Here is a 24,086-nt window from a genome sequence, read left to right on the forward strand (position 1 = left end):
CAAATGACTAACGTTGGTGGTGTGCACGACCTAAAAACAAAAATATACCTATAGTATACCTTTACATTTGGTCATTAGCTCAGTGTCATAGATTAGGATGATGTACATGGGAGGTCATGTGTGGTTTTTCACCGTTGAATCACATTTGGAACTGCAACTAAAGTGAAATAAGTAAGTTCTGTTTCTGTAGCTCAATTTGGTAGAGCATTATGTTTGCAGCACAAACATTCGATTCCTGAGGAAAACTGAATACCTTGAATGCTCGTTTTTAAGGTATCTTTGGATGAAAGTATATACAAATCAATCTAAATAATTATATAATAGTACAGAAATTAGCAGAAAAACATGCATATAAAGTTTATTGTAAATGTATTTTTAAGTATAATTTATTACTATTTGAAGTAATTTGGCCATTGCGTGTGATAAACCTCATTCCCAGTATCTTGCATGAAATCCTCATGGTTTTGTGAAGTCACTCGTGTGATAGTATGAGGTTTGTGTGAGAGACACTCCTCCAGACGTCAGGGTCGATCCCGCAACTCTTGCATCGGAGGAGAATTGCGGATAGACAAAAACGCCAGAAGAGGATCATCGGGAACAGACCATCAGGTATACCCTTTGAAGTTTTTTTAGTGAATGATTTACATTTAGCGACAGAATTTGTGTTTTTACCAATGCGTTACGTACTTTCATAAATGGCTTTATACAATATCCACATCGCGCATCAGGGGTCTATAGATAACAGGTAGGCTAATTTCACTACACGAATCGATTTGAAAAAAATACAGACGTTTACATGTACATCGCATAGGCTACGTGCTTTCGTGTGCTCTAGCGCTTGTGCTTTAGGAAAAGTCGTTTGTTTAAAGCGCATTGGCCAAATGACCTCGGCAGTGTTGTCGGTGAAAATCACCGCAGCGTTTGCCACGTCGATTTAAAAGAGATATTTGCTTTATCTGTTAGTTCATGTTATTGTTATAGCTTACTACCTCGCTGTTTGTTCCTAAAATATGTTAAGTGCAGGTGGCAGCAGACTGCATGCGCATCGATGCGCAGTGGACACACGCGAACAGTACGTGTCCGTTGACATAATTTATTGCTTATTCAATATAGCCTATATTCGGACCACTGACAAGTACTGGTAAGATTGCTTTGCATTACTTTACTTTTGTCTATGCAAAGGCTGCTTTGTGTAATATTGCGGTTGATTTTTAATTGTTGTAGCCACCTAAAAGACGTAGGCTATTGTGCTGAAATGGTATTTGGTGCAATGGGAATGGAGCGTAGTATGGCATATCACCATATGTTCCTTCAGTTGTTAAAGCAGCGCGATTGCTTGTGGGTTCGAATCCCATGAAACACACGTCTATATATTGAATGCACTGTAAAAGTTTAATGGATTGTTACGTTTTCGCAAATGCTGCTTGTCATATTGACTGCTCACTTAATCATATTTGTTTCCTTCTGCGATCTGTTTATTTCCTTTGTCTTGTGATGTGGTGATGTTTCATGCAATTCATCTGTCGGAAAATATCAATAAGTAGGCTATTTGTCAGTTGAAGAGTGTAGTGTCTGCCTAGAGAAATATTGATTGTCATGTAAATCAATTTAGATCCTTTATTAACTTCAAATAAGCACACTTGTGAATGTAGAGATTTTGAGAGGTTTTTCTTGTAGATTTTCTTCTGATAGGATTTTTTTGTTCGTTTCAAATTAAAATTTTATATGACAAAATTGTTGCAGTGTTTTTACCTTTAAAGTAATATGAATGGTTTGTCTGATTACCCATAAACCTTTGTTTTCTGATTCACTGGTAATGATTGATATGTTCTGTCTTTTTTAGATTCTCAGAATTACAAACCAACTGTACGATGCCTTTAGGAGAGGATGAAAATGGATGGAAAAAGAAGACAACTGATATCAAGGGGAATTACGATTTCAAGGAGGTCTTGGGAACGTGAGTGTTTGTGTTTTCTCATGGTTATTTGAACAATTAATTCAAGGGCTTCTTTACTTTTTTATTTTCGGATACATGTGGGCTTTTAAGCAAATCTTTATTTATAGTTCATACCTTCAGTATGCGTTGAAAGACATCAAAGCCCCATGAAACTCATCACTGCAGGAAAATCACATCTATTTTTTTTAATGCTGTATGGACTCATGACAACACAGACTTTGAGTTATGCCAACTATGTGATCAACAAGTAAGTCCATCTGTAGCTGTATATTTGCCCTCAAAAGATGTCATTTGTTTTAGATGATTTAGAATCACAATATGTCGTGTTGGCATTCATTATAACTGAGACACATCAGAAACAGAACTCATCTATGTACGGTATTTGGGGGTAGATTCATTTTTTCTCACTTTGCAGACTGTGAATAATAACAACTCAGAGCAGCACTTTGGTTGGCTGTCAATACCGGGAATTACAGTACATGCATTTACATTGACTTTTAAATTATTTCTAAATTACTTAATACAAAAATCATTTATGAGTGTCAGTTAAGCCATGGGTTAAGTTAATGAGTAACTAAGACTATAGAGATTAAGACACATTTTTTGATTTTATTTGTTGTTTTCAATTGGCAGTTCACTTAAAGTGATAGTTCACACAAAAATGAAAAATCTGTCGTCATTTACTCACTCTCATGTCATTTCAAACCTGCATGAGTTTCTTTCTTCGACAGAACACAAAAGAAGATATTTTGAAAAATGTTGGTAACCGGCACCCAATTACTTGCATTGGTTTTGGAATGTGAATGGGATCCGGCACTGTTTAGTTACCAACTTTCTTCAAAATATATATTTTTTGTGTTTTGCAGAAGAGAGAAAGTCATAAAGGTTTGAAATGACAAGAGGGTGAGTAAATGATGACAAATGTTTCATATTTGGATGAACTATCCCTTTAAAGGTCACGTAGCCTAATTTTCTATATTTTAATAAAACATATTGTCTATATACAGTATAATGTATAAAATAGATAAATAGATCGATTTAATAGATTAAATAAATAGATTTGGACATATAATTAGAAAAGTGCATAAATGTAATGCAGATTAAATATCGCTTGTCATGCTACGGGAAACATGCTGTTACTGCAATGCATGTCATGTCAACTGGCCATTAACTGCATCCTAAATGCAAGTTGACTAATGCAGTCTTGTCATAAAAATAGAAATACAGCTTCAACAATATATGCCATTATGCAAATTAAACAAATCAGATGTCAAACAGTTACCCTGTATGTTTACAAAATAGCACTATTCCCATGTTTGTTTTGATGTAGTGGGAGACTCGGCGATGCTTCGCCACATTACTCATCCGGAGTCAACATTCAGTCTACGTTGACCTTAAGTGCACTAACCTTTTTATACCGCAGACATATTTATACAGCAGACTGCGTAGGTGGAGTGCGTACGTTAACAGTTACATTTGCTGCATCCCTTGCGACTCATAACAGAGGGTGGTAGAGAGCCAGCGAGATATGTGGACAGATGGACCGAGTGGTCTGCCGTGCCGGATTTTAGTGGCACTTGTGCAACATCTTTCACGAGGCACGTGAGAGGGGGATGTTGGGCGGGAAGTAGCCCACCGACCTTCAAGGCACAGCTTGGGGGAAAGACACCAGTGTTAATCAGTGATGGAAACCTTCGGACGCCTGTGCAGACGCATGCACTATTCATCGGGGGTTACGATGAGTGTCTGTCCTCTCCCGTGGTCAGAATGACTGCTCTTTCAGATGGCATAACGTAATCATTTGGGCACGCTTACTTCAGCTTGAGTTCACATGGCCAGCCTCATGAAAATCTCCTTCTTTGGAAGCCTGCATTGCTTTGTGCTACACTAACCAGAGACACATTCTTTACGCCACTGTGAAATATCCTTCGATGGTTGTCAGTGTTGCACCAACAATCCTTAAAGCCTCTGTATTAAAGTTCCAAAAAATAAATGTGCCGAGGTTGAGACTGGGCTGGACTAGAGCAGTTAATTGTAAGTGCTGCAATGGAGCTATCCATGGCAATAATCCATTTTTGAATCAGCTTTTTTGTATGCAAACACAATGTATTCTACAGAGAGCTGAATGAATTGAAGCGGAGTGTGTAGTAGGCAGGATTGCTGCAACTGGGACCTGTCTGCCCCATCAGCAGAAACACGGAGAGAAAGAGACCATATGCACACATCCTAAACTTATCTTCTTGAGGTTTGTAATACCGATAGCAATGCAGAAGCATTCTGTAAATATTGGAGTGATATGCATGATAGGCTTTAGGATGATGGGGCATTAAATGGGTTATAAATCAAAAGTTATTAATTGTCTGATCTGATTATTCTCGCACATAATGCGAGACGGAAAGTGGAATAAATTCTCTATGTAGGGAAATTTGTAATCTATCTTTGTTTTTCCTTGTGAGAATTAGAGAGTAATGTCTCTGTTGCAGCTTTGACTATAGCCTGACAGAACTGCTCTGTTCAGAGGATTTGACTGAACTGTATATGTTGACAGAAAGCCTCTTTTTTAAAGAAGATTATGGAATTGGTTTACCCGTGAATTCTGTGAGCGGAATCAATTGATTTATTCTGAAGATATTGCATTCTGATCTGGGTAATCTGTGCACCTGGATTTTATCGAGGACGGTAAATATAAATGTTTCTAAACTGATGAGAATCAATGAGAATAAAGTTTCATTTTAGTCTGTGATGAAAATGGAAAAAATATATTTTACAAACAGGCTTGAATCATGATGTTGGTATTAATGTTGGTTTATACATTAATCAAAAATGTTGTAGGGTTGTCAAACGATTAATTAAAGTTTGTGTTTACATAATATATGTCTGTGTACTGTGCATATTAATTGTGTATTTATAAACACAATAACATACACATACATGAAATATTTAGATGTGTTTATTTTTTTCTTTATATTTACCAATAATTGAAATTATGTATAAACGTGCATTCATTTTTATATTTTATATTGTTCTTAATATACATGTTTGTGCATGTTTTTGTGTTTATAAATACAAAATTAATAAGCACAGTACACAGACATATATTATGTAAACACAAGCTTTATTCTGGATGAGATTAATCACAATTAATCATTTGACAGCCCTATAGTTTGTACCGTTTTCAAGGTTATTTAATAATTCTAAAAATGTAATTTCTCTAATTGCAAAAATGTAAAGGTTTCAGTTTACTTAAGATTACTTTCACAGACAAGGCTTAGCCCTAATCCCAGACTAAAATGCATGTTTAAGTTGTTTTAACTAAAATAAATATCTTTGAATATGTCAGTGTCATTGTTTTGTCTTAAGATTCAGACCTGTAATGATTTTTCGAATGTATTTTTTTTAACAAAAGCTGTGTAAATATCCAACTTTGTTTAAGGCTTAGTCCTGGCCTAACCTAAATGTGAGAAGTCATACATCAAAAAAATATGTTGTTTCTAAAGTATTTTACACAAATATTAAGACAAAAATAGATCATGTTTATATACGAGGAACAAAATGTTAAGCGTGGTGAATTATTTAGCAGGGTTAGGTTAACTATCATATGAGATCGTTTTTTTGTTGTTAGTAAAAGCAGAATCTAGTCTGATTGCTAATAGAGTCTAAAATGATTGAAACAGCTGCACAAACAACTTGTGACAACATTTGTTCTGGTCGGAGTGGATGAATGAGTAGCAAGAAGAAAATCAGCTTTCACAAACGTTTCATTATGACTATTGGCTCCATTGCCACTAACAGGACATGAATGGATTAATAACCATAATTATGCAGCTTTGTTTACAAGAGAGAAGGACAAAAAGTGAGTTCGTGCTCTGTTAAGATTGGCTGCGTGTTTTTTAGGTTCAGAGAGACTCCAAAGCTATGTGTAGCAATAATAAGCCATTTTTTACTAAAATATTTTTTACAAACTGTAAGAAAAAAACTATTAAAGCAAATCCATGTATACAATTGGCCAGGGTGTGTTGATTTTCAATTTAGGAGCAGGTGCAGACATTTGTAAATTGAATGTGTTCCGGTTTCATCCGCTTTGAGTTATTTTTAGCTGTACAAAACATGCAGCTTTTTATGCTGCTTGATGTCGCAAACTGGTATTTCTTATCAGATTTTATATATTAATTATATAATAATAATATTGTCAACACACAGGTTTGTTACTAAACAGTTGTACTTACTGTATAGCGGCTAAACCAGCACATTTTAAAAAATTACCTTTAAAATATTCTGCATTTCAAAATAAGGTGGACACCTACACTCTTAAAAATAAAGGTGCTTTCTTCACAGCGATGCAATAGAAGAACCATTTTTGGTTTCATAATGAACCATTCAGTCAAAGGAACCATTTCTTTCTTACCTTTTTATAATCCGAAGAACCTTTTTTTCCGCAAAAAGGTTCTTCGGATGTTAAATGTTCTTTATGGAACCATTTAGACAAAAAAGGTTCTTCTATTGCATCGTGAAGCACCCTTATTTTTCAGAGTGTACCAGAGAATGCTAAAATACTAGTAATCTTCTTGGGCCATCATCTTCTTTCATCATTTATTCACCCTCCTGTCAATCCAAACCTGTCTGACTTTCTTTGTTCTGCAGAACACAAAAGAAGATATTCTGAAGCACATTGGTAACCAAACAACACTGGCCCCCATTGACTTCTATTGTATGGATACAAAACCACTGAGACTTTTCTCGAAATATCTTCTTTAGTGTTCCACAGAAGAAAGTCATACAGTAATGACTTGAGGATGAGTTAATGCAAGGATTTTCATTTTTGCGTGAACTAAGCCTGGAATGTAAAAATGTTCTTATTCAATATATGAAATATCCTGTATTTCATTGACTCTTTTATTACACGTGTATAAATAATCGTCTTATTCAGAGACACAAACACCCACACTGTCCTTCTTGTATCATTTCCCAATCTCCGTTCTCCACATCTCTCATCCTCTTTACCCACAGGAAGTCATGGGAGGCCTTAATTACACCATCTCTCACTGCAACAGCGCTGCGCTCGCTCTCTCTGTTTCCCCTCTCTCTCTCTTTTTTTCTTCTCGACCTCCTTTTTACCCACCAACAACCCCCCCCCACCCTCCACTTAAGGCGCCTCGATAACACTGTGATTTGAGTCCATCAGAAAGTTTGTTGACAGCTGCTGCTCTGTATGAATGTTCCTTCTCAATAAACAACCCTGCTGTGACCATGAGTCACTAGCTTTGGCTTCCAGGTCACTGTAGAGTTCCATTTCATTTCAACAATAATAACAAAATATCACAATTTTAATTGAAATAGTCATCTCAGTCCTATATCTCCCGTTTCTTTCCCTGAAAAATATGTGAGATGTATTTGATTGAGCAAGTTGGTTACACAATGCTAGGATGTAACTAGGGCTATAGGGTGGTATGCAGTTGAATGATTGAAGTCGTACGTTGCTGAGGGGTTGCTATGGTGTTTTTGGTGGTTGCTAAGGCATTGTTCTAGATAAGTGGTTGCATATTAGCCAATATCTATAAAGCCTATACCCGAATTTTCTAGCATATTTCTTAGATATGATTGGAGATCCCTCCTTCTAAGACATTTAGGCAAAAAGCGTATGTCTAATGACTTAATGATTTGACTGCATCATGACAATAAATATAAAGCAATATCACCCAATGCACTTTGAACGGATGCTGTATATATTTCCATGTAGGTGATGTTATTTTTAAACACTTATAAAACAAGGATCAGTGAAACTGTTTGACATGATAATAAGAGCACTTATTAACACAATGTGACATTTTAGCCTTGCAAGAGAGGAAAAGAAGTTTCCTCTACTGTAATGTATTCTTTGTTTTTATCTCTTTTCCTCAGAGGCAAATTTTATGTTTAATTACTCCCTCTGTGATTAAGAAGGCTGTTTAGGGAGTGTGTGTTTGGGACAGCTAGATTATACACGACACTGTTTTAACACACAGACTCGCTATTTAAGCCAGTAAATGAGAATTAATGCGTTTGTCTACATCTCAGGGTAAAAACTAAAAATGATACTAAAAATAGACGAACACGCACTCAAATGCTGATACACACAAAATGTTGCATGGGTGAATAAACAGCTTGTTATGGTTGTCTTTTTTGGTTTCTTCATGTTCACCTTTGTGCGAGATGAGTCTCTCTAGAGGGTACAACCTCAAAAAAAAAAAAAAATTTATGTTGTCCTGATGAGTCTGACCTGCAAAAAATATCAGCCATTCACAATATTTCTGTTGCACAAACAGCAAAGCAATACAACTTTTGAAAATGTGTTGATGTTGGTTACACAATAGTCAGAGTTGAATTATACATACCATCATCTTTTTTTCAGCATTTTTCATAAATGATCATGAGCAACATCTGTGAACGAACTATTCCAGTTTTGTTATCTTATGTATGGAAGGTTTTTTTGGGGGGGGGGTTGTTTTTCTTGGCTATTCAAAATCTAGGTCTGGCAAACTGCTGTGGCAGCTCATATTTTACCTGCTTACCTGCGGGTAACATTATTTGCTAACATTATTTGGTTCCCAGAACATTCCCGATGTTTGTTTTTGGTTTCCAGAACGTTATTTTTAAGGTTTTGTTTTTTGGTATACAGGAAAGTTTTCTTAACAGGAAAAGAATGTTAGAAATCTAGAATATTATTTATATATTCATATAAATAAAATACCCAAATGCGAATCAAAAATGAATGTTATGGGAATGTTCTGTGTTTGCTGGGAACTTGTGGTGGTCCAATGTGGGTAGGATTTTTCGTACAGTATGTTGACTAATAACCATGCAGGCTCACTATCCTAATCTTTATTATGCTAGCTAAATATACAACAGCACTAACTAGTTCTTTTCTCTCCACCAGGGGAGCGTTCTCTGAAGTTTTCCTGGCCGAGGAGAAGAAGACCCAGCGACTCGTAGCAATTAAATGCATCCCTAAGAAAGCTTTGGAGGGAAAGGAGAACAGCATTGAGAATGAGATTGCTGTGCTACACAGGTCAGAAGCGACTCTCTCTAGAGCTTGTATGGTCATAAGAGATAGGTCTATATACTGTATATTTAAAACACAGTTTGCCTTAGTGGCCTTGTGGCACGTGTGCTCTGAAAAATTGATTCAGGAGATTTGGCTTTGAATCTGGTTTAAGAGATCTCTTTGTTTTCCTCTCAAAAAGTAACAAAATGAGCTAAATTTAACAGTGTTGTTTCTGCATTGCATTAGCAGAGCAAAGGTCATGGGTTTGAATCCCAAAGAACACACATACTGATTAGTATATCTTGTACTTTAAATACACTGTAAGTTGCTTGGATAAAAGCATTTTTGAGAACACTTTGATCACAGGGGCCAGTAACGGATAACACTGCGAGTTTTGTTTTTAGAGCGAGGAGCCGTCATGCAGTTAAGATGGGACCTTGACACTGTTGAGAACAAGCGGCAGTCAAGAAGCTGAAAGATCCGTTCGATTGCTCTCAGAGAGCAAAAAAGCTAAAGTGCTATCTGTGCGAGAAAAATGTGCTATTGCCTTAGAAATCATGGAAGTGTGCACCGGAAATGTCAAGAGTGCTGGAGAATAGTCCTATTTTTAGTGTCTCTGTTGCCAGGGTAACAGCACACGCAGCGGCAAAGATGGTATGGTGGTTCCCCGCAGCATTATTGTGAGAAAGACACAGAGGAGCGATAGTGAGAGACGAAAACAGAAAGAAAAGAGTTACCAGAAAGAGAATTCCACTACTGGTGTGAAAAACTGTAATTGCAGTGAAAGTAAGAGACTGAAGGAGTGAAGATGAAACGGGAGATAAAACAGAATATTGAATTAAAGGCTGATGAGAGCTTTGCTGCATGCGGCCGTGATGGTGTATGAAAGAGAATGAGACGGGGAAATAAAAATAAGAAAGTGGGACGGAAAGCCATAATGAAGAGAGAAAACCAAGATCTATTGAACTTTACCGAGAGCTTCCAAAGATGTTAGCATATCACATTTCCTTACAGACAGAAAATCAATCACATTAAAATATCAATGCGCTAACCAGTGCAGGTTGCATGCAATAAAATAATGTATGTTAAAGGAATAGTACGCCTAAAAAAAGGAAAATTTGACCCTGCTGCAATGGGATTAATGATAGAATTGTACATTTTTGGGTAGTTTTATCTTAAAGTTGCAATACGTTTTGACTCTCTGTCACCATCTCTGATTGAAACATAAACGTACTTTATGTGGGTTGAAGTCAGATGACATGAAACTCACATTTCCCATGAAATAGTACCTGACAGCTTAAAATATAAATGTATTATTGTAAGCTTACGTTGGGGTAAGGTAAGGAGATCCACCCAAAAATGAAAATGTTTGAAAGAATGCTGGTAACCGAACAATGGCGGTACCCATTGAATTGAATTGGTTTTGTGTCCATACAATGGAAGTCATTCGGTAACCAGCTTTCTTTAAAATATCTTCTTTTGTGGAAGAGAGAAAGTTATGAACACTGATTATTATGTACCAGTTCAATAACTGATTTTTTTTTAATCCAGAAAAACTATTTGTAGCTTTAAAGGGATACTTCACCCAAAAATGAAAATTCTGTCATCGTTTACTCACCTTCAGATTGTCCAAACCTGTATACATTTCTTTGTTCTGCTTAGGACACGGGAAGATATCTGGAAGATGGTCAAATCTCACCCCCATTGACTCCCATAGTATTTATTTTGCCTATACCGTGGCAGTAAATGGTGGGTGAGAGCTGACATTCTTCCAAATTTCTTCAAAGAAATGTACACAGGTTTGGAACTATCTAAAGGTGCGTAAATGATGACAGAATTTTAATTTTTGGGTGAACTATCCCTTTAAGTAAAGAAAGTACACAGAATATGCACTTCGTTTTAGATTTCTTCTGGTTAGATTTTGCTCCAGACTGTTTTCCAGTTATTTCCTCTGTTTATTAATCACTGTTTTTTTTCTCTCCCTTGCTTTTCTCCAGAATAAAACATGAGAATATTGTTTCACTGGAGGACATCTTTGAGAGTCAATCACATTTGTACTTAGTCATGCAGCTGTAAGTGTCTCAGCACTCACTTTTACATTAACCATAATGGCATTTGTACTAAAACAGTACTATTAGATAATGTTTTAATGAGGCACGGTTTCTTCTGAATGCTTATTTTATTATAGCTAAGGTGTCATTTATAGTGTGTATGTGCGTTCGTGTGTGTGTGTGTGTGTTTACAGGGTATCGGGGGGAGAGCTGTTTGACCGGATCGTTGAAAAGGGCTTCTACACCGAGAGAGATGCCAGCAAACTTATTCGCCAGATTTTAGATGCAGTCAAGTATCTCCATGATATGGGCATTGTGCACAGAGATCTGAAGGTAATGCTGAGATTTCCTTTCATTTTCACATTTGTTCTTCTTACAAGTCATAATGTGACAAACCTCTAGATGTAAAATTGCTTCTGTCCTCTTTACGTCACGAAGGGACATAACAACCAATTATAAAATATTATGTGTTTGATACAGCTAAACGAGTTGGATTTTGAACCAATAAAAACTGGTGTACTATGTATGCTATACACTTAGTGGTATGGTTGTATGCAATGACAAAACCGCCTGGTAAGGACCCAGTGTTTGTGTAAATGTTATCATAAGATCATTTTTAAATCTTTACTGTAGCTCGGTGGTTACAGCATGGCGCTAGCAACGCCAAGGTCATGGGTTCGATCCCAGGGGATTGCACATACTCAGATTTAATGTATAGGTAATGCAATGTAAGTCGCTTTGGATAAAAGCGTGTGCCAAATGCATAAATGTAAATGTAAAGAGCAATGTGGAGATTTTAGCGGCATCTAGTGGTGAGGTTGCGAATTGCAACCAATGGCTCACTCAACTTCCCCCCTCTATCTTTCGAAGCACTATGGTGGCTGACACTGCACAAGATGTTGTCACATTTTCACCTCTTTGCCGAAGGAGATAAAGTATTTACGAAACACGCTCTGTAGAGCAGTTTGTCCATTTAGGGCTGCTGTAGAAACAACATGGTGAATTCCATGTAAGGGGACCCGCGGTGTATGTAGATAGAAATAGCTTATTCTAATTAAAAATTAATTAAAAACATAACGCTTCATTATGTAAGGTCTTTATACACCTCTGAAGACATAGTTATTTTTATTATGTTGCATTTCTGTCAATTGTTCCTTCAAAAACTTACATACTGGACCTTTAAGAGAGCATCTTCAGTCGCATACATCTCAAACGAAGTCCACCAACTATTGCAGATTACTTTCTGTACCATCTGACTCGATTTAATTCAATTCAGGGGAAGTGAAGTTCAGCTCGGATCAATTCTTTCTTTTTTTGCACAGCCAGAGAATCTGTTGTATTACAGTATGGAAGAAGACTCCAATATCATGATCAGTGACTTCGGCCTGTCTAAGATCGAGGATTCAGGAAGCGTGATGTCAACCGCCTGTGGCACGCCTGGATACGTGGGTACGAGCGAGGGCTATTTTTGTTCTGATCTGTCAAGCCGAGTTCTGTAATCTACATTTTTAGCTTCACTTCCTTTATAAAAGCCACTGAAGTGTCTCTTTGATGCCCTTATTTTGTACAAAACTCAAACTAAATAGAAGGTTTGCTGAAATATTCTCTCTTTTAGCTCCTGAGGTCTTGGCCCAAAAGCCATACAGTAAAGCTGTAGACTGTTGGTCCATAGGAGTGATTTCTTATATTTTGTAAGTCACATTACATATACAGTATCTGTAAATATGTTTACATAAACAACAGCGGTCTAGAAATCAAGTGTTTTATAGTTTAGTCTGCTTTTGTATTTCTTTTGCAGATTATGTGGATATCCTCCATTTTATGATGAAATCGATGCCAAACTGTTTGAACAGATTTTAAAAGCAGAATATGAATTTGACTCGCCTTACTGGGACGACATCTCTGACTCAGGTAGTTCAGTCATGTTCAACAGTTTTGGCTTGAAAAATTATGGTTTGATAAAACAATTCTGAAGGCAAGAACACAAAAGAAGATATTTTGAAGAGCACTCACAACCAAACGACACTGGACCCGATTCCATATGAACACAAAACCGAAGAGACATTTCTCAAAATATCTTCTTTTGTGTTTCACAGAACAAAGAGTCATATACAGTTTTTGAACCACATGAAGAAGAATAAACAATGACAGAATTGTATTTTTGGGTAGGCCCTAATGTTCAAAGCGGTGTACTAGGAGGTTTGGATAGTAGGAAAGTTTTGAATATTGTTTGACAAACATATTTTCGATTATATCTCTTCTCAGCCAAGGATTTCATCAGTCACTTGATGGAGAAAGATCCATGTTTGAGATACACATGTGAACAGGCTTTACAGCATCCCTGGTAAGATTACGTAGAAATAAGTGTTCTGCAATTTTTTGCCTTCATTTCTTTTAACTATTATAATATCATGTTGCATCTTTCAACACAATTGCATTAGTAACCCACCCTTCCTCTGATATTAAAGGATTTCTGGAGATACAGCTCTGGACAGGAACATTCACGAGTCTGTTAGTGCACAGATCAAGAAGAACTTTGCCAAAAGTAAATGGAAGGTATCTCCATTTATTATAGAGATTTATACTGAAACATATCTGGCTGGTGTTGAAATAGAACTATAATTGCATCTAAATGTTCTCAGATGTGTATGTGAACTTTTTTGAGGCATGTTATTGCTGCTCGTGCCCTTCCAGCAAGCGTTTAATGCGACAGCGGTGGTCAGACACATGCGGAGACTGCAGCTGAGCACCAGCCTAGAGGGGCCGAGCCAAATCAACACCACCAGCTCATATCACAGACACCTGCTCCTCCCCGCAAAAGAGCTCGAGCAGGAGGAAGATGAAGAGGAGGAGGAGGAAAAGAATGGTATGGTTTAGCCATTGAGCTGTTGCTAATAGGTTTCCTTTATAGCCGTGTGAAAAAAGTTTTCTTTAATAAGCAATGGCATGTTTTAAAGACCTTGTTTTATTCCAGCAGTACCTGTTCTGGCCTGTAGGTGGGGCTGTTTTCAATCAGCAGAATCTGATTCAGAGTTTTCTCAGGTTTTAATCTTGTTACTCCATAATGAAACAATGTATTTACAAAGAAAATGCAGATAAAAATTCTACCCGTAAGTTAAATTTGTATAGACCCAACTCTACTTTAGACCCAAACTCTCACCAATACAGCTAAACATTGCACATCACATGATATACATCCTTCTTATTAAAATTATTTAATAACACAGAGAACACAGAGAAATATATTTGGACAAATGCTTATTACCAAACAGTTCTTGGACCCCATTGACTACCATAGTAGGATAAATTACTTATAAATACATTTTGAAGAATGTTGGACAGCAAATAGTTCTGGGGCACTTTTGACGTCCATTGTATTTTTTCCTACTATGGGAGTCAACGGGGTGCAAGAACTGTTTGGTTGCAAGCATTCGTCCAAATATCTTTCTCTGTGTTCAACCAAACAAAGAAATTTAAACCGATATGAAACAGCTAGAGAGTGAGTAATTCATAACAGAATTTTCATTTTTTGGTTGAACTTTCCCTTTAAACATTCTATAATAGTGTTCAATTTCATATAGGGTTATCACAGTTTCAGATTTTTACTTCACAGTTATCGTGGCCAAAATAATTCACAGTAACGATAATATAGCAATATCTATTTGAAAGGTTTTTGATGAATAAGTAACGCTATCAGCCAAAAATTATCTTTATTTTTTTGTATGATTTTTTTCTGGCCAAAAAAAATCACATTTCAAATTTGAGTGTATAGGGATTAGAGAGAAAGAGTTTGTAACAATTGTGGCTCTTAAGGCAAAATTTTAAACGGATGCTGAAGTATTTACGTTGTTATTATTATACAGTAGGGCCTATGTGTAGGAATAATGCAGTATCAATAATCGTGGTTTTTAATATCACGGTTGTTCTCAATATATTCCGGTATATTGTGGCACACAGAAGGGTGCTTGTTGTCTGGAGATGCATGCCATTGTATAAACTCTGATGATTTTATGTTTAGGTTCTCCCACCACAGACGGACGTCGGGGTAGTGCCGATAGAGAGAGTCTCAGAAGCTGTGCTTACTGCTGTCGACCAACCAGCAGGATCTGAAATAGATCTCTGAACCCAGCGGAACCCACAAATGCACTTCTATCGCACCAGTCTGACCCGGAACACAGAGAGAAGTTTCCTGGTAACATGCACTTGATGGAGCTAGTACTGATGGTGGGAAACTCAAATCAGAAATGAGACCTGTGGCTTTAAACAGTCAAACAGAAATTAACTCCTCTGTTTTAACCCTCGTTTATTTTGTCTGATTTATATTTACGTAGCACGACCAAAGAGAGTTTTAGTTGTGTATGGGTTATAATGTAAGTTCATTATTTTTTTAAAGAGTCACAAGAAGGCATAACACTTTCAGGTGTCGTCCCCGTAGCATTTTGGACTTTCTTGGAAAGCCACTAGTTGTAATGTCCAAATAAGCCCAACTTTTATAAAGATTTGCTTAGGCAATTTAAGATCAATTTAAAGTCACGTTGTCTTGTTTTTAATCTTTTCTCGCCTTAATCCGATGTGTTCTTTGTTTTGTGAGTTCTGTTGGATGTAGTTGTTTGAATTCTTGATTTTGTGCTCTGGTTTAGACTGGTTGTCTAGTGCAGAGTTTCTTAGGCTGGGTGCATTTTTGACACCCAGATAAACTACAGTCACAAACCTGGGTAATCTCTCTTTTCAATATTTTATTTCAGTCTAATTTTAGACTGTGGGCCAAAAACAACCCACTCTCTGAGTCCGAAGCAAGCCAAACCCAAGTGAGCTGCCTATTCTGAAAGAATTTTTACAGCACCTGGCACAAGTTAACTCACCAGGTTTTGGAACAAAGCAGTCTTTTATTTATATTATTTATTGATATATGATTATGAGTTTTTCCAGGTTGAGGTGAGGGGAGTTTGGACGTGGTGGTGAAATATTGTGGTGGGATGCATGTCGTGTGAGCTGGTCGTTTTGTAAAGGTTCTTTTGTTGGGTTTCTGGCCATAATCTGTACTGTTCTCATGTACAGAAGACGTCTAATGTTTGCATGACCTCGTAAATATGTTTACAAGAGCGATGAACAAAATAAAAATATACACATTACTGTCAGTAAAACTATGCGGATGAGCAAAATATGACAGATAATATTGCTCATAAAGTGATGTAGATAGAGGCATATGATATTTTGGCACTTGACTGAATCTGTATCTTTTGTCTTTTCTTTGTGGAATATAAATGTTATATTTTAAAGCGAAAATGCACATTTAAGAATATTTGGAGTGCGGGCCTAAACTGGATTTCTTCTAAAATAACAATGCAAGACCGTTTATTACCTTGTTTATCAGTATATCATATTTGTGCCAATGAGAGCACTACTTGAAGCCAACTGTAACCTTCTTTGCAAATTCACCCCTCAAAGTCATTTTTCTTGCAAAACTTGACTTAAAAATAGTAGTTATGATAAATATTGACATCTAAAAAATTCTGTTTCAACTCATAGTTTGTTGAAATATGGACATACCCAACCACTGGCTTAAATTAACCCAGAATTTGTCCATATTTGACCCAACCATGTTGAAACAACCCAGCATTGTTTTGAAGCGTAAACATACATTTTGTCAGAATATATATATATACTGTATATATCTCATCTTGTTTCACGTGAACGTATGCACACTTGGCGATTTCGCAAGGAAGAGGAGACACAAATACAGTATGTGTATTTTCCATGGAAGATGATGTATACATGTATTGTGTATCTTTTTTTGTAAAAGCTACAATGTATCGATGCAATGCATCATGTGTTATCGATGAAGTCGATAAGCAAGAGCCAATGATTTGTACCCTTGAAGATAAACAGGCCGTAGCACGTTATGAATAAACACTCCTTGTCTATGCATTGTGTGTCCGGTAAAATCTTTGCGTACAGTGCAAATAAAGGGCACATTAAAGTGCTATGCAAAGGGAATGCGATCAGTACTTTCAGATTCAAATGAACTCTTCAAACAAACAAAAACAGACTTCCAACTGTATGTCTCAAAATCCCTTTATTTAAAGACTACATATATAAAACACATTTACAAGCGAATTCTGTGTCTTTACTCCAGCACATCTGTGAGGTAAAAAATATGTGAGTCATGTCATCATATGATTCGAAAAGATGTTCACTTGAAATATTTTTAAACAGCTGATCAAAGTGAGAATTCTATTTGAATGCTTATGTTTGAAATATAAAACAAGAGTACTGTGTAGTGTGTACTATATATATACTACCCACTATTCATTTTAAATAGAATGTGAAATACTGTAGTATGCAAAGTCAAAAATTTAATGCTTTCGTATTGGTGCAACTTACTATGTCTTAATCAAAATAGTGTTTAAAACAATTTTGTAATACTGACTCAAAAAGTATATTACGCTTGACCCAAGCGTGCAGAAAAATGCATCATCATTTGTTATCATAATCTTCATTCAAACAAGTGTCCTGGTTGAATATACTGTTCTGTTCCCAGATGTTCACAGGCATCTGACGTTAACGTTAATGTAAACTGATGTTCAGTTGATGCTCCTTCTCCACAGTGCTTATGACGGCGGTGCTCTTCAGATTCTCTTTAACTCTGATGAACTCAGGTGCAGCCTGTGACATCTCACTCTGCTTTTCTGCCTCTCTCTCAAGCTGAGAACAAGTAAATCTTCGGTTATAGAAATCACATTTAGATGAGGGGTTTGTAGAGTATATTTGTATACAGTGTTTTTAAAAGAAGTGGAAAGATCACCAGATTTTGGATTTGGTATTTTACACACACATACTGTATATACATATATGTATCATTTAATGTTATGTTAACAAAATAAAGCATGTACTTTTTGATGATGTGGGATCACTGTATAGCTAGATGTAGCTATGAGGTACACGAAGACATTTCAATTTTATTTCTTTTAGAATGTGTACATTTAAAGTGATTTTTTTGTCATCATTTACTCGCCCTCTCTTATCATTTCAAACCTGTATGACTTCCTTTCTTCTGCAGAACACACTAAAAATATATTTTGAAGAATGTTGTTAACTGGCACCCATTCACTTGCATTGGTTTTGTGTCCATACAATAGAAGTGAATGGGTGCCGATGCTGTTCGGTTACCAACTTTCTTCAAAATATTAATTTTTTATATGTTTTGTGAAAGAAAGTCATACAGGTTTGAAATGACAAGAGGGTGAGTAAATTATGACAGCCTTTTCATTTTTATTCCTTTAAGTACAAGGCTAGATGACAAAATAACCAAACCATAAGCCCGCAGGAAATATCCAGGGCCGGGTTTCCCTATAACGATGTATCTTAGCTATTAAGGATGCTCTCTAAATGCTCGCTGCAATTCCACGTGCGTTTACCAAAATTGCACTTGGACGCGCGAGAACGAGTTCTCAGTGCTACTTAAGAGTCGCTGTCCATTTTCAAAGTGCTGAAATATAACCTTATATGGAATCGTATCCTGAACGTTTCACCTAATAATCGTCATCTGATGTAGATAAGCAATGAAGACACGTCTATATAAAGCACCTACCTACAGGCTGAGGCACTAACAAAATGGCTGAACAAAAAAACCCAAGAAAAGACACCTTTCAAAAAGATGAAATAAATGTCCTTCTAGAGGAGGTGGAGAAGAATAAAGACGTTATTTTCTCCAGATTTAAAGGGCACCATACAAATAAAGAGCAACAAAACATCTGTGAGGACATTGCTACCAATGTTTTCTATATGTAGTTATGACTCATCCCACTGTACAATGTCTTACGCAGGTCCTGGGGAACTGAATAACCCAAATTAATAAAACAATGTTGTTGCAATGTTTTTGATGTCCATGTGTTTGTTGAACCACACAAGGCCTACGGCCCTATGAAATAACATAGGGCCTAATGTGATTACTGAAATTGATGATAGGCAGTAGGATATGTGAACATTATCACAGCCTGATAACCTTCACATGGTTTCTTCAAGTAAGTTAGGATAGTATATAGAGTTTACAGCTCAGACTTGCAAAGCAAATCATAGCTGCACTACAGCGTGTTCTTCAATTGAGGGTCAGAGAAAGACAAAGACAGAGATGACCACGAAGTAGATTGGTGACATTAAATGCCTTTATCAGACAGCATCAAATCCCCTTGGATATCCTTGATGATATGGCTATTAATAAGGAGATACCGTCTTCCAAGAGGACAAAAAACCCAACTGCTGAATAGCATTGGACCTCAACTGATGCGTGCCACCAGGAGAAATGTTGCCTTGTCTCCTGACGTCCAACTCTTATCAGCCTTGAGATTTTATGCAACAGCAGTTTTCTCCAGGTACTTGGAGATGGCATCAGTGTCAAGAGCAGTTCAAGCGGTCACCACAGCATTACTTCCACTTGCTGTGGAACGCATTAAATTCCCAGAATCAAGACAGGACATCACAGAAATACAAGAGTAATTTTAAACGCATCATCACATTTCACAGGTCACCGGAGTGATCGATGGTATCTTGATCCCGATCCTTACACCATCTGTGGATGGCCATGTATATATATGCCGCAAAGGTTATGCAGCTGTCAACTGCCAGGTGATCTGTGACCATAAGGGTTTGATCACAGACATTGTGGCAAGGTGGCCCGGAAGCACACACTGGACTCCTTCATGTTCACCAATTCATCTGTGGGTCAGGAGGCACAAAACTCAGTGAAGATGAGAGTGCCCTTTCTTAACAGGGAGGAAGATGAAGAGGTGGTGGATGAGGAGGAGGACGAAGATGGCATGGGACCACACGATGGCCAACCAAGAAATGCACAATACATGACAGATTTTTTCGAGTTTATCCCTATTTTTCCCAATCTTTGAAGCATATTTCCTACATTACTTCTTTTATTCATTTTTTGTTCAGTCATTTAATTTAGATGTGTATGCCCTCGTTAAAAAAAACGAGTAATACATTGTACAATAAAGTACAATCAAAACCTTATATTATAATTGCATTGCACTTGAATAAAGTTAAATGTGTAATATGCCGATTGTCCTGCAGGTGACCTCAAAAGACAGAGGTCTTACGATGCACTTAGGCTTTACGATTACTCCAGAACACTCGTAGATCTATGATGATTTTCAAGTGCTACTTAAGTTACCATGCTTTTGGGAAACAGACCGTAATATTAAGATTACTCGTACGATCATTTTTACGATCAACTTACGATGCTTTTGGGAAACCCAGCCCAGTGTAATTTGGATGCATTTCCATTGCACAATGACCCCATCAGCATAACTCAAACACTATTATGCTATATATCAGCTATATAAATAGTAACTTCATCGTTTACCTTCTCTAATCTCGTTTGCCTCTTAAATAACTCCTGCTTCAAGGGAGACTTTTCCACATCCTGTTTTTTCTGCTGCTTCAGAGCCTGAATTCTGTTCCTTTGTTCCAGAACCTTCTGTAACTCGGGCTTCTCCTCCATCACTCCTCTGTTAGACCAGAGAAGAGTTGGTATCATACATTTGTGAAGATTTGTGGACTGAATTTATCATTTATCTGGTTCCAGGTTGAATTTTGCTAGTTTGTGAAAACTAGTCAACCAGTACGGCCTTTCTAGTGAAGGTGGTTGACCAAGGAAGCTTTGTTTGTGTTACTGACTAGAGCGACCAAGTTTGTCAACCTGGGGGGATTGGAGCCACTAGGGGGCCTCAAGATGACTTTTCTATAATTTTTTCTAGAGTTTGGATATTATTTAAATATACATTATTCTAGTTATGCAAAGGTCTTAATAGTAAGGGCACGGAACTTAAAATGTTGAACTTACCATTAGCTTTACCGCCATCTGCTGGCTTAAACATGTAGATGCAAAGAAAATATAAACGTAGCTAAAGGATTTGAAGCTTAAAAAGAAACTGGAACTGGGAAAGGTGATTAATAAAGTCTGCGACTAATCTTTTTTTCATGGCTTGTAGTCCCAATGTGCCTTGTTGAACAATATGAATATGCTTTCTGGTCAAATGTGGGTCAGTTTGCACCTCTTCTGTGTAATGTTCAGCTCTCTGTGGAGTTCCCGGTGGCTTTTGGATGCTTTGATGGGATTGGGGATCTTTTTGGGCCTGATGAGCTCATCATAGTAACCGCTGTGCGTTTGTTTGGGAAGCAGATGCCTGTGGTCAAAATCCTCTTCTGCACCCCACCTCTGATCAGAGTCCATCACAAATCCAAAATCAGATACTGGATCTGAAGGAGGTGGAGGGAGAGAACAATTCATTTTATAAGACCACTGACACTCGCATTTACTGTACTGTGTTCTGGTACCTTGTGTGTTCAGTACAAAATAAAGAATATCTAACTTGATTCACCAGGTCCCATAAGTGGTTGAGCACAGCCGGAATTCAGATTCTGATGGTTATGATCTGCCTTTGGGATAAAAACAGAATATGATTCATTATACATTTACCACAAGGACATTATAAAAAATTTGAGCTGTTAAATGATTAATCGCGATTAATCGCATCCAGAACAAAAGTTTGTGTTTACATAATATTTATCTATGTACTGTGCATAATAATTTTGTATTTATAAATACAAACACATACACATGAATACATATTTAGTTAATATTTAAATATATTTATTTATATTTATCAATAATTGAAATTAGAAATAAATGTTTATAAATTTTTAGATTTTTCTTAAATATATGTATGTATGTGTATGTGTTAATAAATACAAAATTATTATGCACAGTACACAGATATATATTATGTAAACACAAACTTTTATTCTGGATGCGATTAATCGCGATTAATCGTTTGACAGCCCTATAAAAATTCATAACAAAAGTATTTGGAACATTTCATTTTATTTTGCTTTTCACTAAAATTGTGTTGTCCTGTAAGGGGGAAACAGATAAAATACCGTGGTACCAACACAACCGTGTTTTACTATAGTAACCAAAGTTTTTTTTTTGTTTAATTTGTAATAATACCTAAATGTTACCAGGGTTTTACTCTAGTAACCGTAGTTTTTTGTTTTCATTTGATAAAAAACCATAGTACCAACAAATGTACCATGGTTTTACGTTTAACTGTGGTATTTGTAGTAAATGGTTGTACAAATGCTATTTAATCCACCAAAAAAAAAACAAGGTGATGGTGCTGTAAAATTCCTATTAATACAGTATACCATGTATACTCATTTATTTCGGACTATGACATAAATATTAAAAATTGTTTTCAGAACCATGGAATCACCTTGGTGTCATGCAAAAAAAAATGTCATAATACCCAGCACTTTACTATGAGTGGATCTTTGATATGTCTCATAATTATTCATCCAAACGTTGGATAATAATCTCTAAAGCTGTTGATGAAGAGGACAATAGGCCTGTGTGTTGAGAGAAAGTTGCACTAAGACAAGCGAGGCATTGTGGGCATGTGTGTGTGTGTTAACACCACGCCGGGTTGATCATGTTGGACTAAAATGGTTTTGGGACCAGCTGGCGTTTAGCCACCTCATTACAGGCCCTGCCAAACAAACTCTCCATTTTCTTTCCATAATCTGTTTGCTGTCAGGCTATTGTTGCAGGAAAGGCACGAGGAGTTCGTGGATTAAATCACTAGGAAAGTAAACCAGAGGTGAAAGAAAGCATTGATATCAGGCTAATGGTACAGAGTGTAACCAACTATACTATAGTCCTTTAAAAGGGTAAACACTGTAAAAACAGATTTATATCCTCTGATGTGGGTTCTGCCTGGGCGATAATCCAATAAACCCAAAAGTCCATGCAGGTTTAGTTTCTATAGCAATGCACTTAGATTTGATACATTCCTGAGACTGTTAACCAGAGTTAAAATACACTTAACACTCAACATTTTTGTGTTTTTATTGCATTTACAGTATGTCTTTTTCAATGACATATGTCTGATGCTCAAACTTTGTGATTGGAAGTTCCATGAAGAAACTTTGTGAAAAGGAGATAAAAAAAGAAAGGAAATTTGTCAGCTCAAAATAACTAACTCAACCTTTAATTAGTAGTAAATGAATCACATATTTTACAGTAAATACCTGTTTTTATGTTCAATCACAGTATAAACAATTGTAAACACAACTGATCCATATACATATAACACTTAAACAGACTTGAGATATGCATATCAGAATGCTTTCAGTCATACAGTAGCTGGTCAATACAAGATGAATTTGTGATATAGCGACAGACAGGTTCCCCTAACTTTAAAGTGGATTAGAATATTCTTACTTTCTTTCCATGGGTCACTCCCATGATTCCAAAGGTGCAGACCACTCACTGAAGCAGGGTCGGTCCAGAAATGTCTTCTGTAAGTAAAGGATTCCACCTGTCTTCACTGAAAGCAAGAGGAGAGATGGGATGGGGTCTCACCAACTGATCTCACAAACTAAACCAACACACACACACACACACACACACACACACGGCTCTCGCAGCCAGCTGAGCACGACCCCAGAGCGCATACAGAGCATGCCCCGACTACTACAGTTCAGCAGAGGATAGGGTGCATGAAAGAGTTAAAAGTAAAACAATAAAAAACAAAGAAAAGAAATCAAATAAAAAATATTGAAATATTTGGGGCATCTTAGATTTATTTACAGAACATTCTTTTCTACACAGTTAGATGCATATAAAGCTGTGACCCGAGCTATATTCCAAGTAATAAGTCCATTTCGTTGCTGTCCTTCTGAAACCTCGGATGTCCCAATTCACTGTTTTTTTCAGGAAATGGAAAAAACACTGTTGAGTTGTCAAAGTTGACAAGCACTTTTTAATACTTTCTATTGGTTAAATATTTGCAAAACCCAGTGAAAAACATAAAGGGTGACAAAATATAAAAACCACGAAATATGGAGAAAAGAGGTTTTAGAAGGAGAGCAGCAATATGACACTTTTACAATGTGAGCAAAATGAAATTTAAGCATTCAAATAGAACATTTATTTGTGTGTAGATTATTTAATTGTTTGCGTCCATTTCAAAATGTCCCAAACGTG

At 36.7% G+C, this 24,086-nt stretch overlaps 2 protein-coding genes across 8 annotated transcripts; one reads left to right on the forward strand and one right to left on the reverse strand.

Moving 5' to 3' along the window:
- Positions 1-474: 474 nt before the first annotated feature.
- On the forward strand, positions 475-16,956 carry camk1a (calcium/calmodulin-dependent protein kinase Ia). 5 transcript variants are annotated; one of them, XM_057337729.1, is made up of 13 exons: positions 475-609; positions 1,844-1,957; positions 8,871-9,002; positions 10,976-11,050; positions 11,224-11,362; positions 12,352-12,478; positions 12,645-12,720; positions 12,828-12,940; positions 13,295-13,373; positions 13,498-13,585; positions 13,724-13,895; positions 14,004-14,071; positions 15,048-16,955. In XM_057337729.1, exons 2-13 carry the CDS (start codon positions 1,872-1,874, stop codon positions 15,150-15,152), a joined length of 1,260 nt encoding a protein of 419 aa, XP_057193712.1. In that variant the 5' UTR covers positions 475-609; positions 1,844-1,871; the 3' UTR covers positions 15,153-16,955. The 5 variants fall into 5 exon arrangements, with proteins under 5 accessions (XP_057193712.1, XP_057193710.1, XP_057193711.1 ...); XM_057337727.1 differs by lacking the exon at positions 475-609 and adding an exon at positions 631-745 and having other exon boundaries at positions 15,048-16,956; XM_057337728.1 differs by lacking the exon at positions 475-609 and adding an exon at positions 631-745 and having other exon boundaries at positions 14,007-14,071; positions 15,048-16,956.
- A 161-nt stretch (positions 16,957-17,117) lies between these two features.
- LOC130556589 (protein FAM107B) lies at positions 17,118-24,077 on the reverse strand. Of its 3 annotated transcripts, none has more exons than XM_057337737.1 (5): positions 23,322-24,077; positions 21,421-21,478; positions 21,094-21,298; positions 20,403-20,547; positions 17,118-17,734 (listed from the first exon to the last, which is right to left on the reverse strand). In XM_057337737.1, the coding sequence occupies exons 1-5, from the start codon at positions 23,343-23,345 to the stop codon at positions 17,597-17,599; spliced, it is 570 nt and encodes a 189-aa protein (XP_057193720.1). In that variant the 5' UTR covers positions 23,346-24,077; the 3' UTR covers positions 17,118-17,596. The 3 variants fall into 3 exon arrangements, with proteins under 3 accessions (XP_057193720.1, XP_057193719.1, XP_057193721.1); XM_057337736.1 differs by having other exon boundaries at positions 21,412-21,478; XM_057337738.1 differs by lacking the exon at positions 23,322-24,077 and having other exon boundaries at positions 21,377-21,481.
- Between the last annotated feature and the right edge of the window lie 9 nt (positions 24,078-24,086).

This window comes from Triplophysa rosa, linkage group LG7, assembly GCF_024868665.1.
Source record: "Triplophysa rosa linkage group LG7, Trosa_1v2, whole genome shotgun sequence".
Taxonomy (NCBI): Eukaryota; Metazoa; Chordata; class Actinopteri; order Cypriniformes; family Nemacheilidae; genus Triplophysa; species Triplophysa rosa.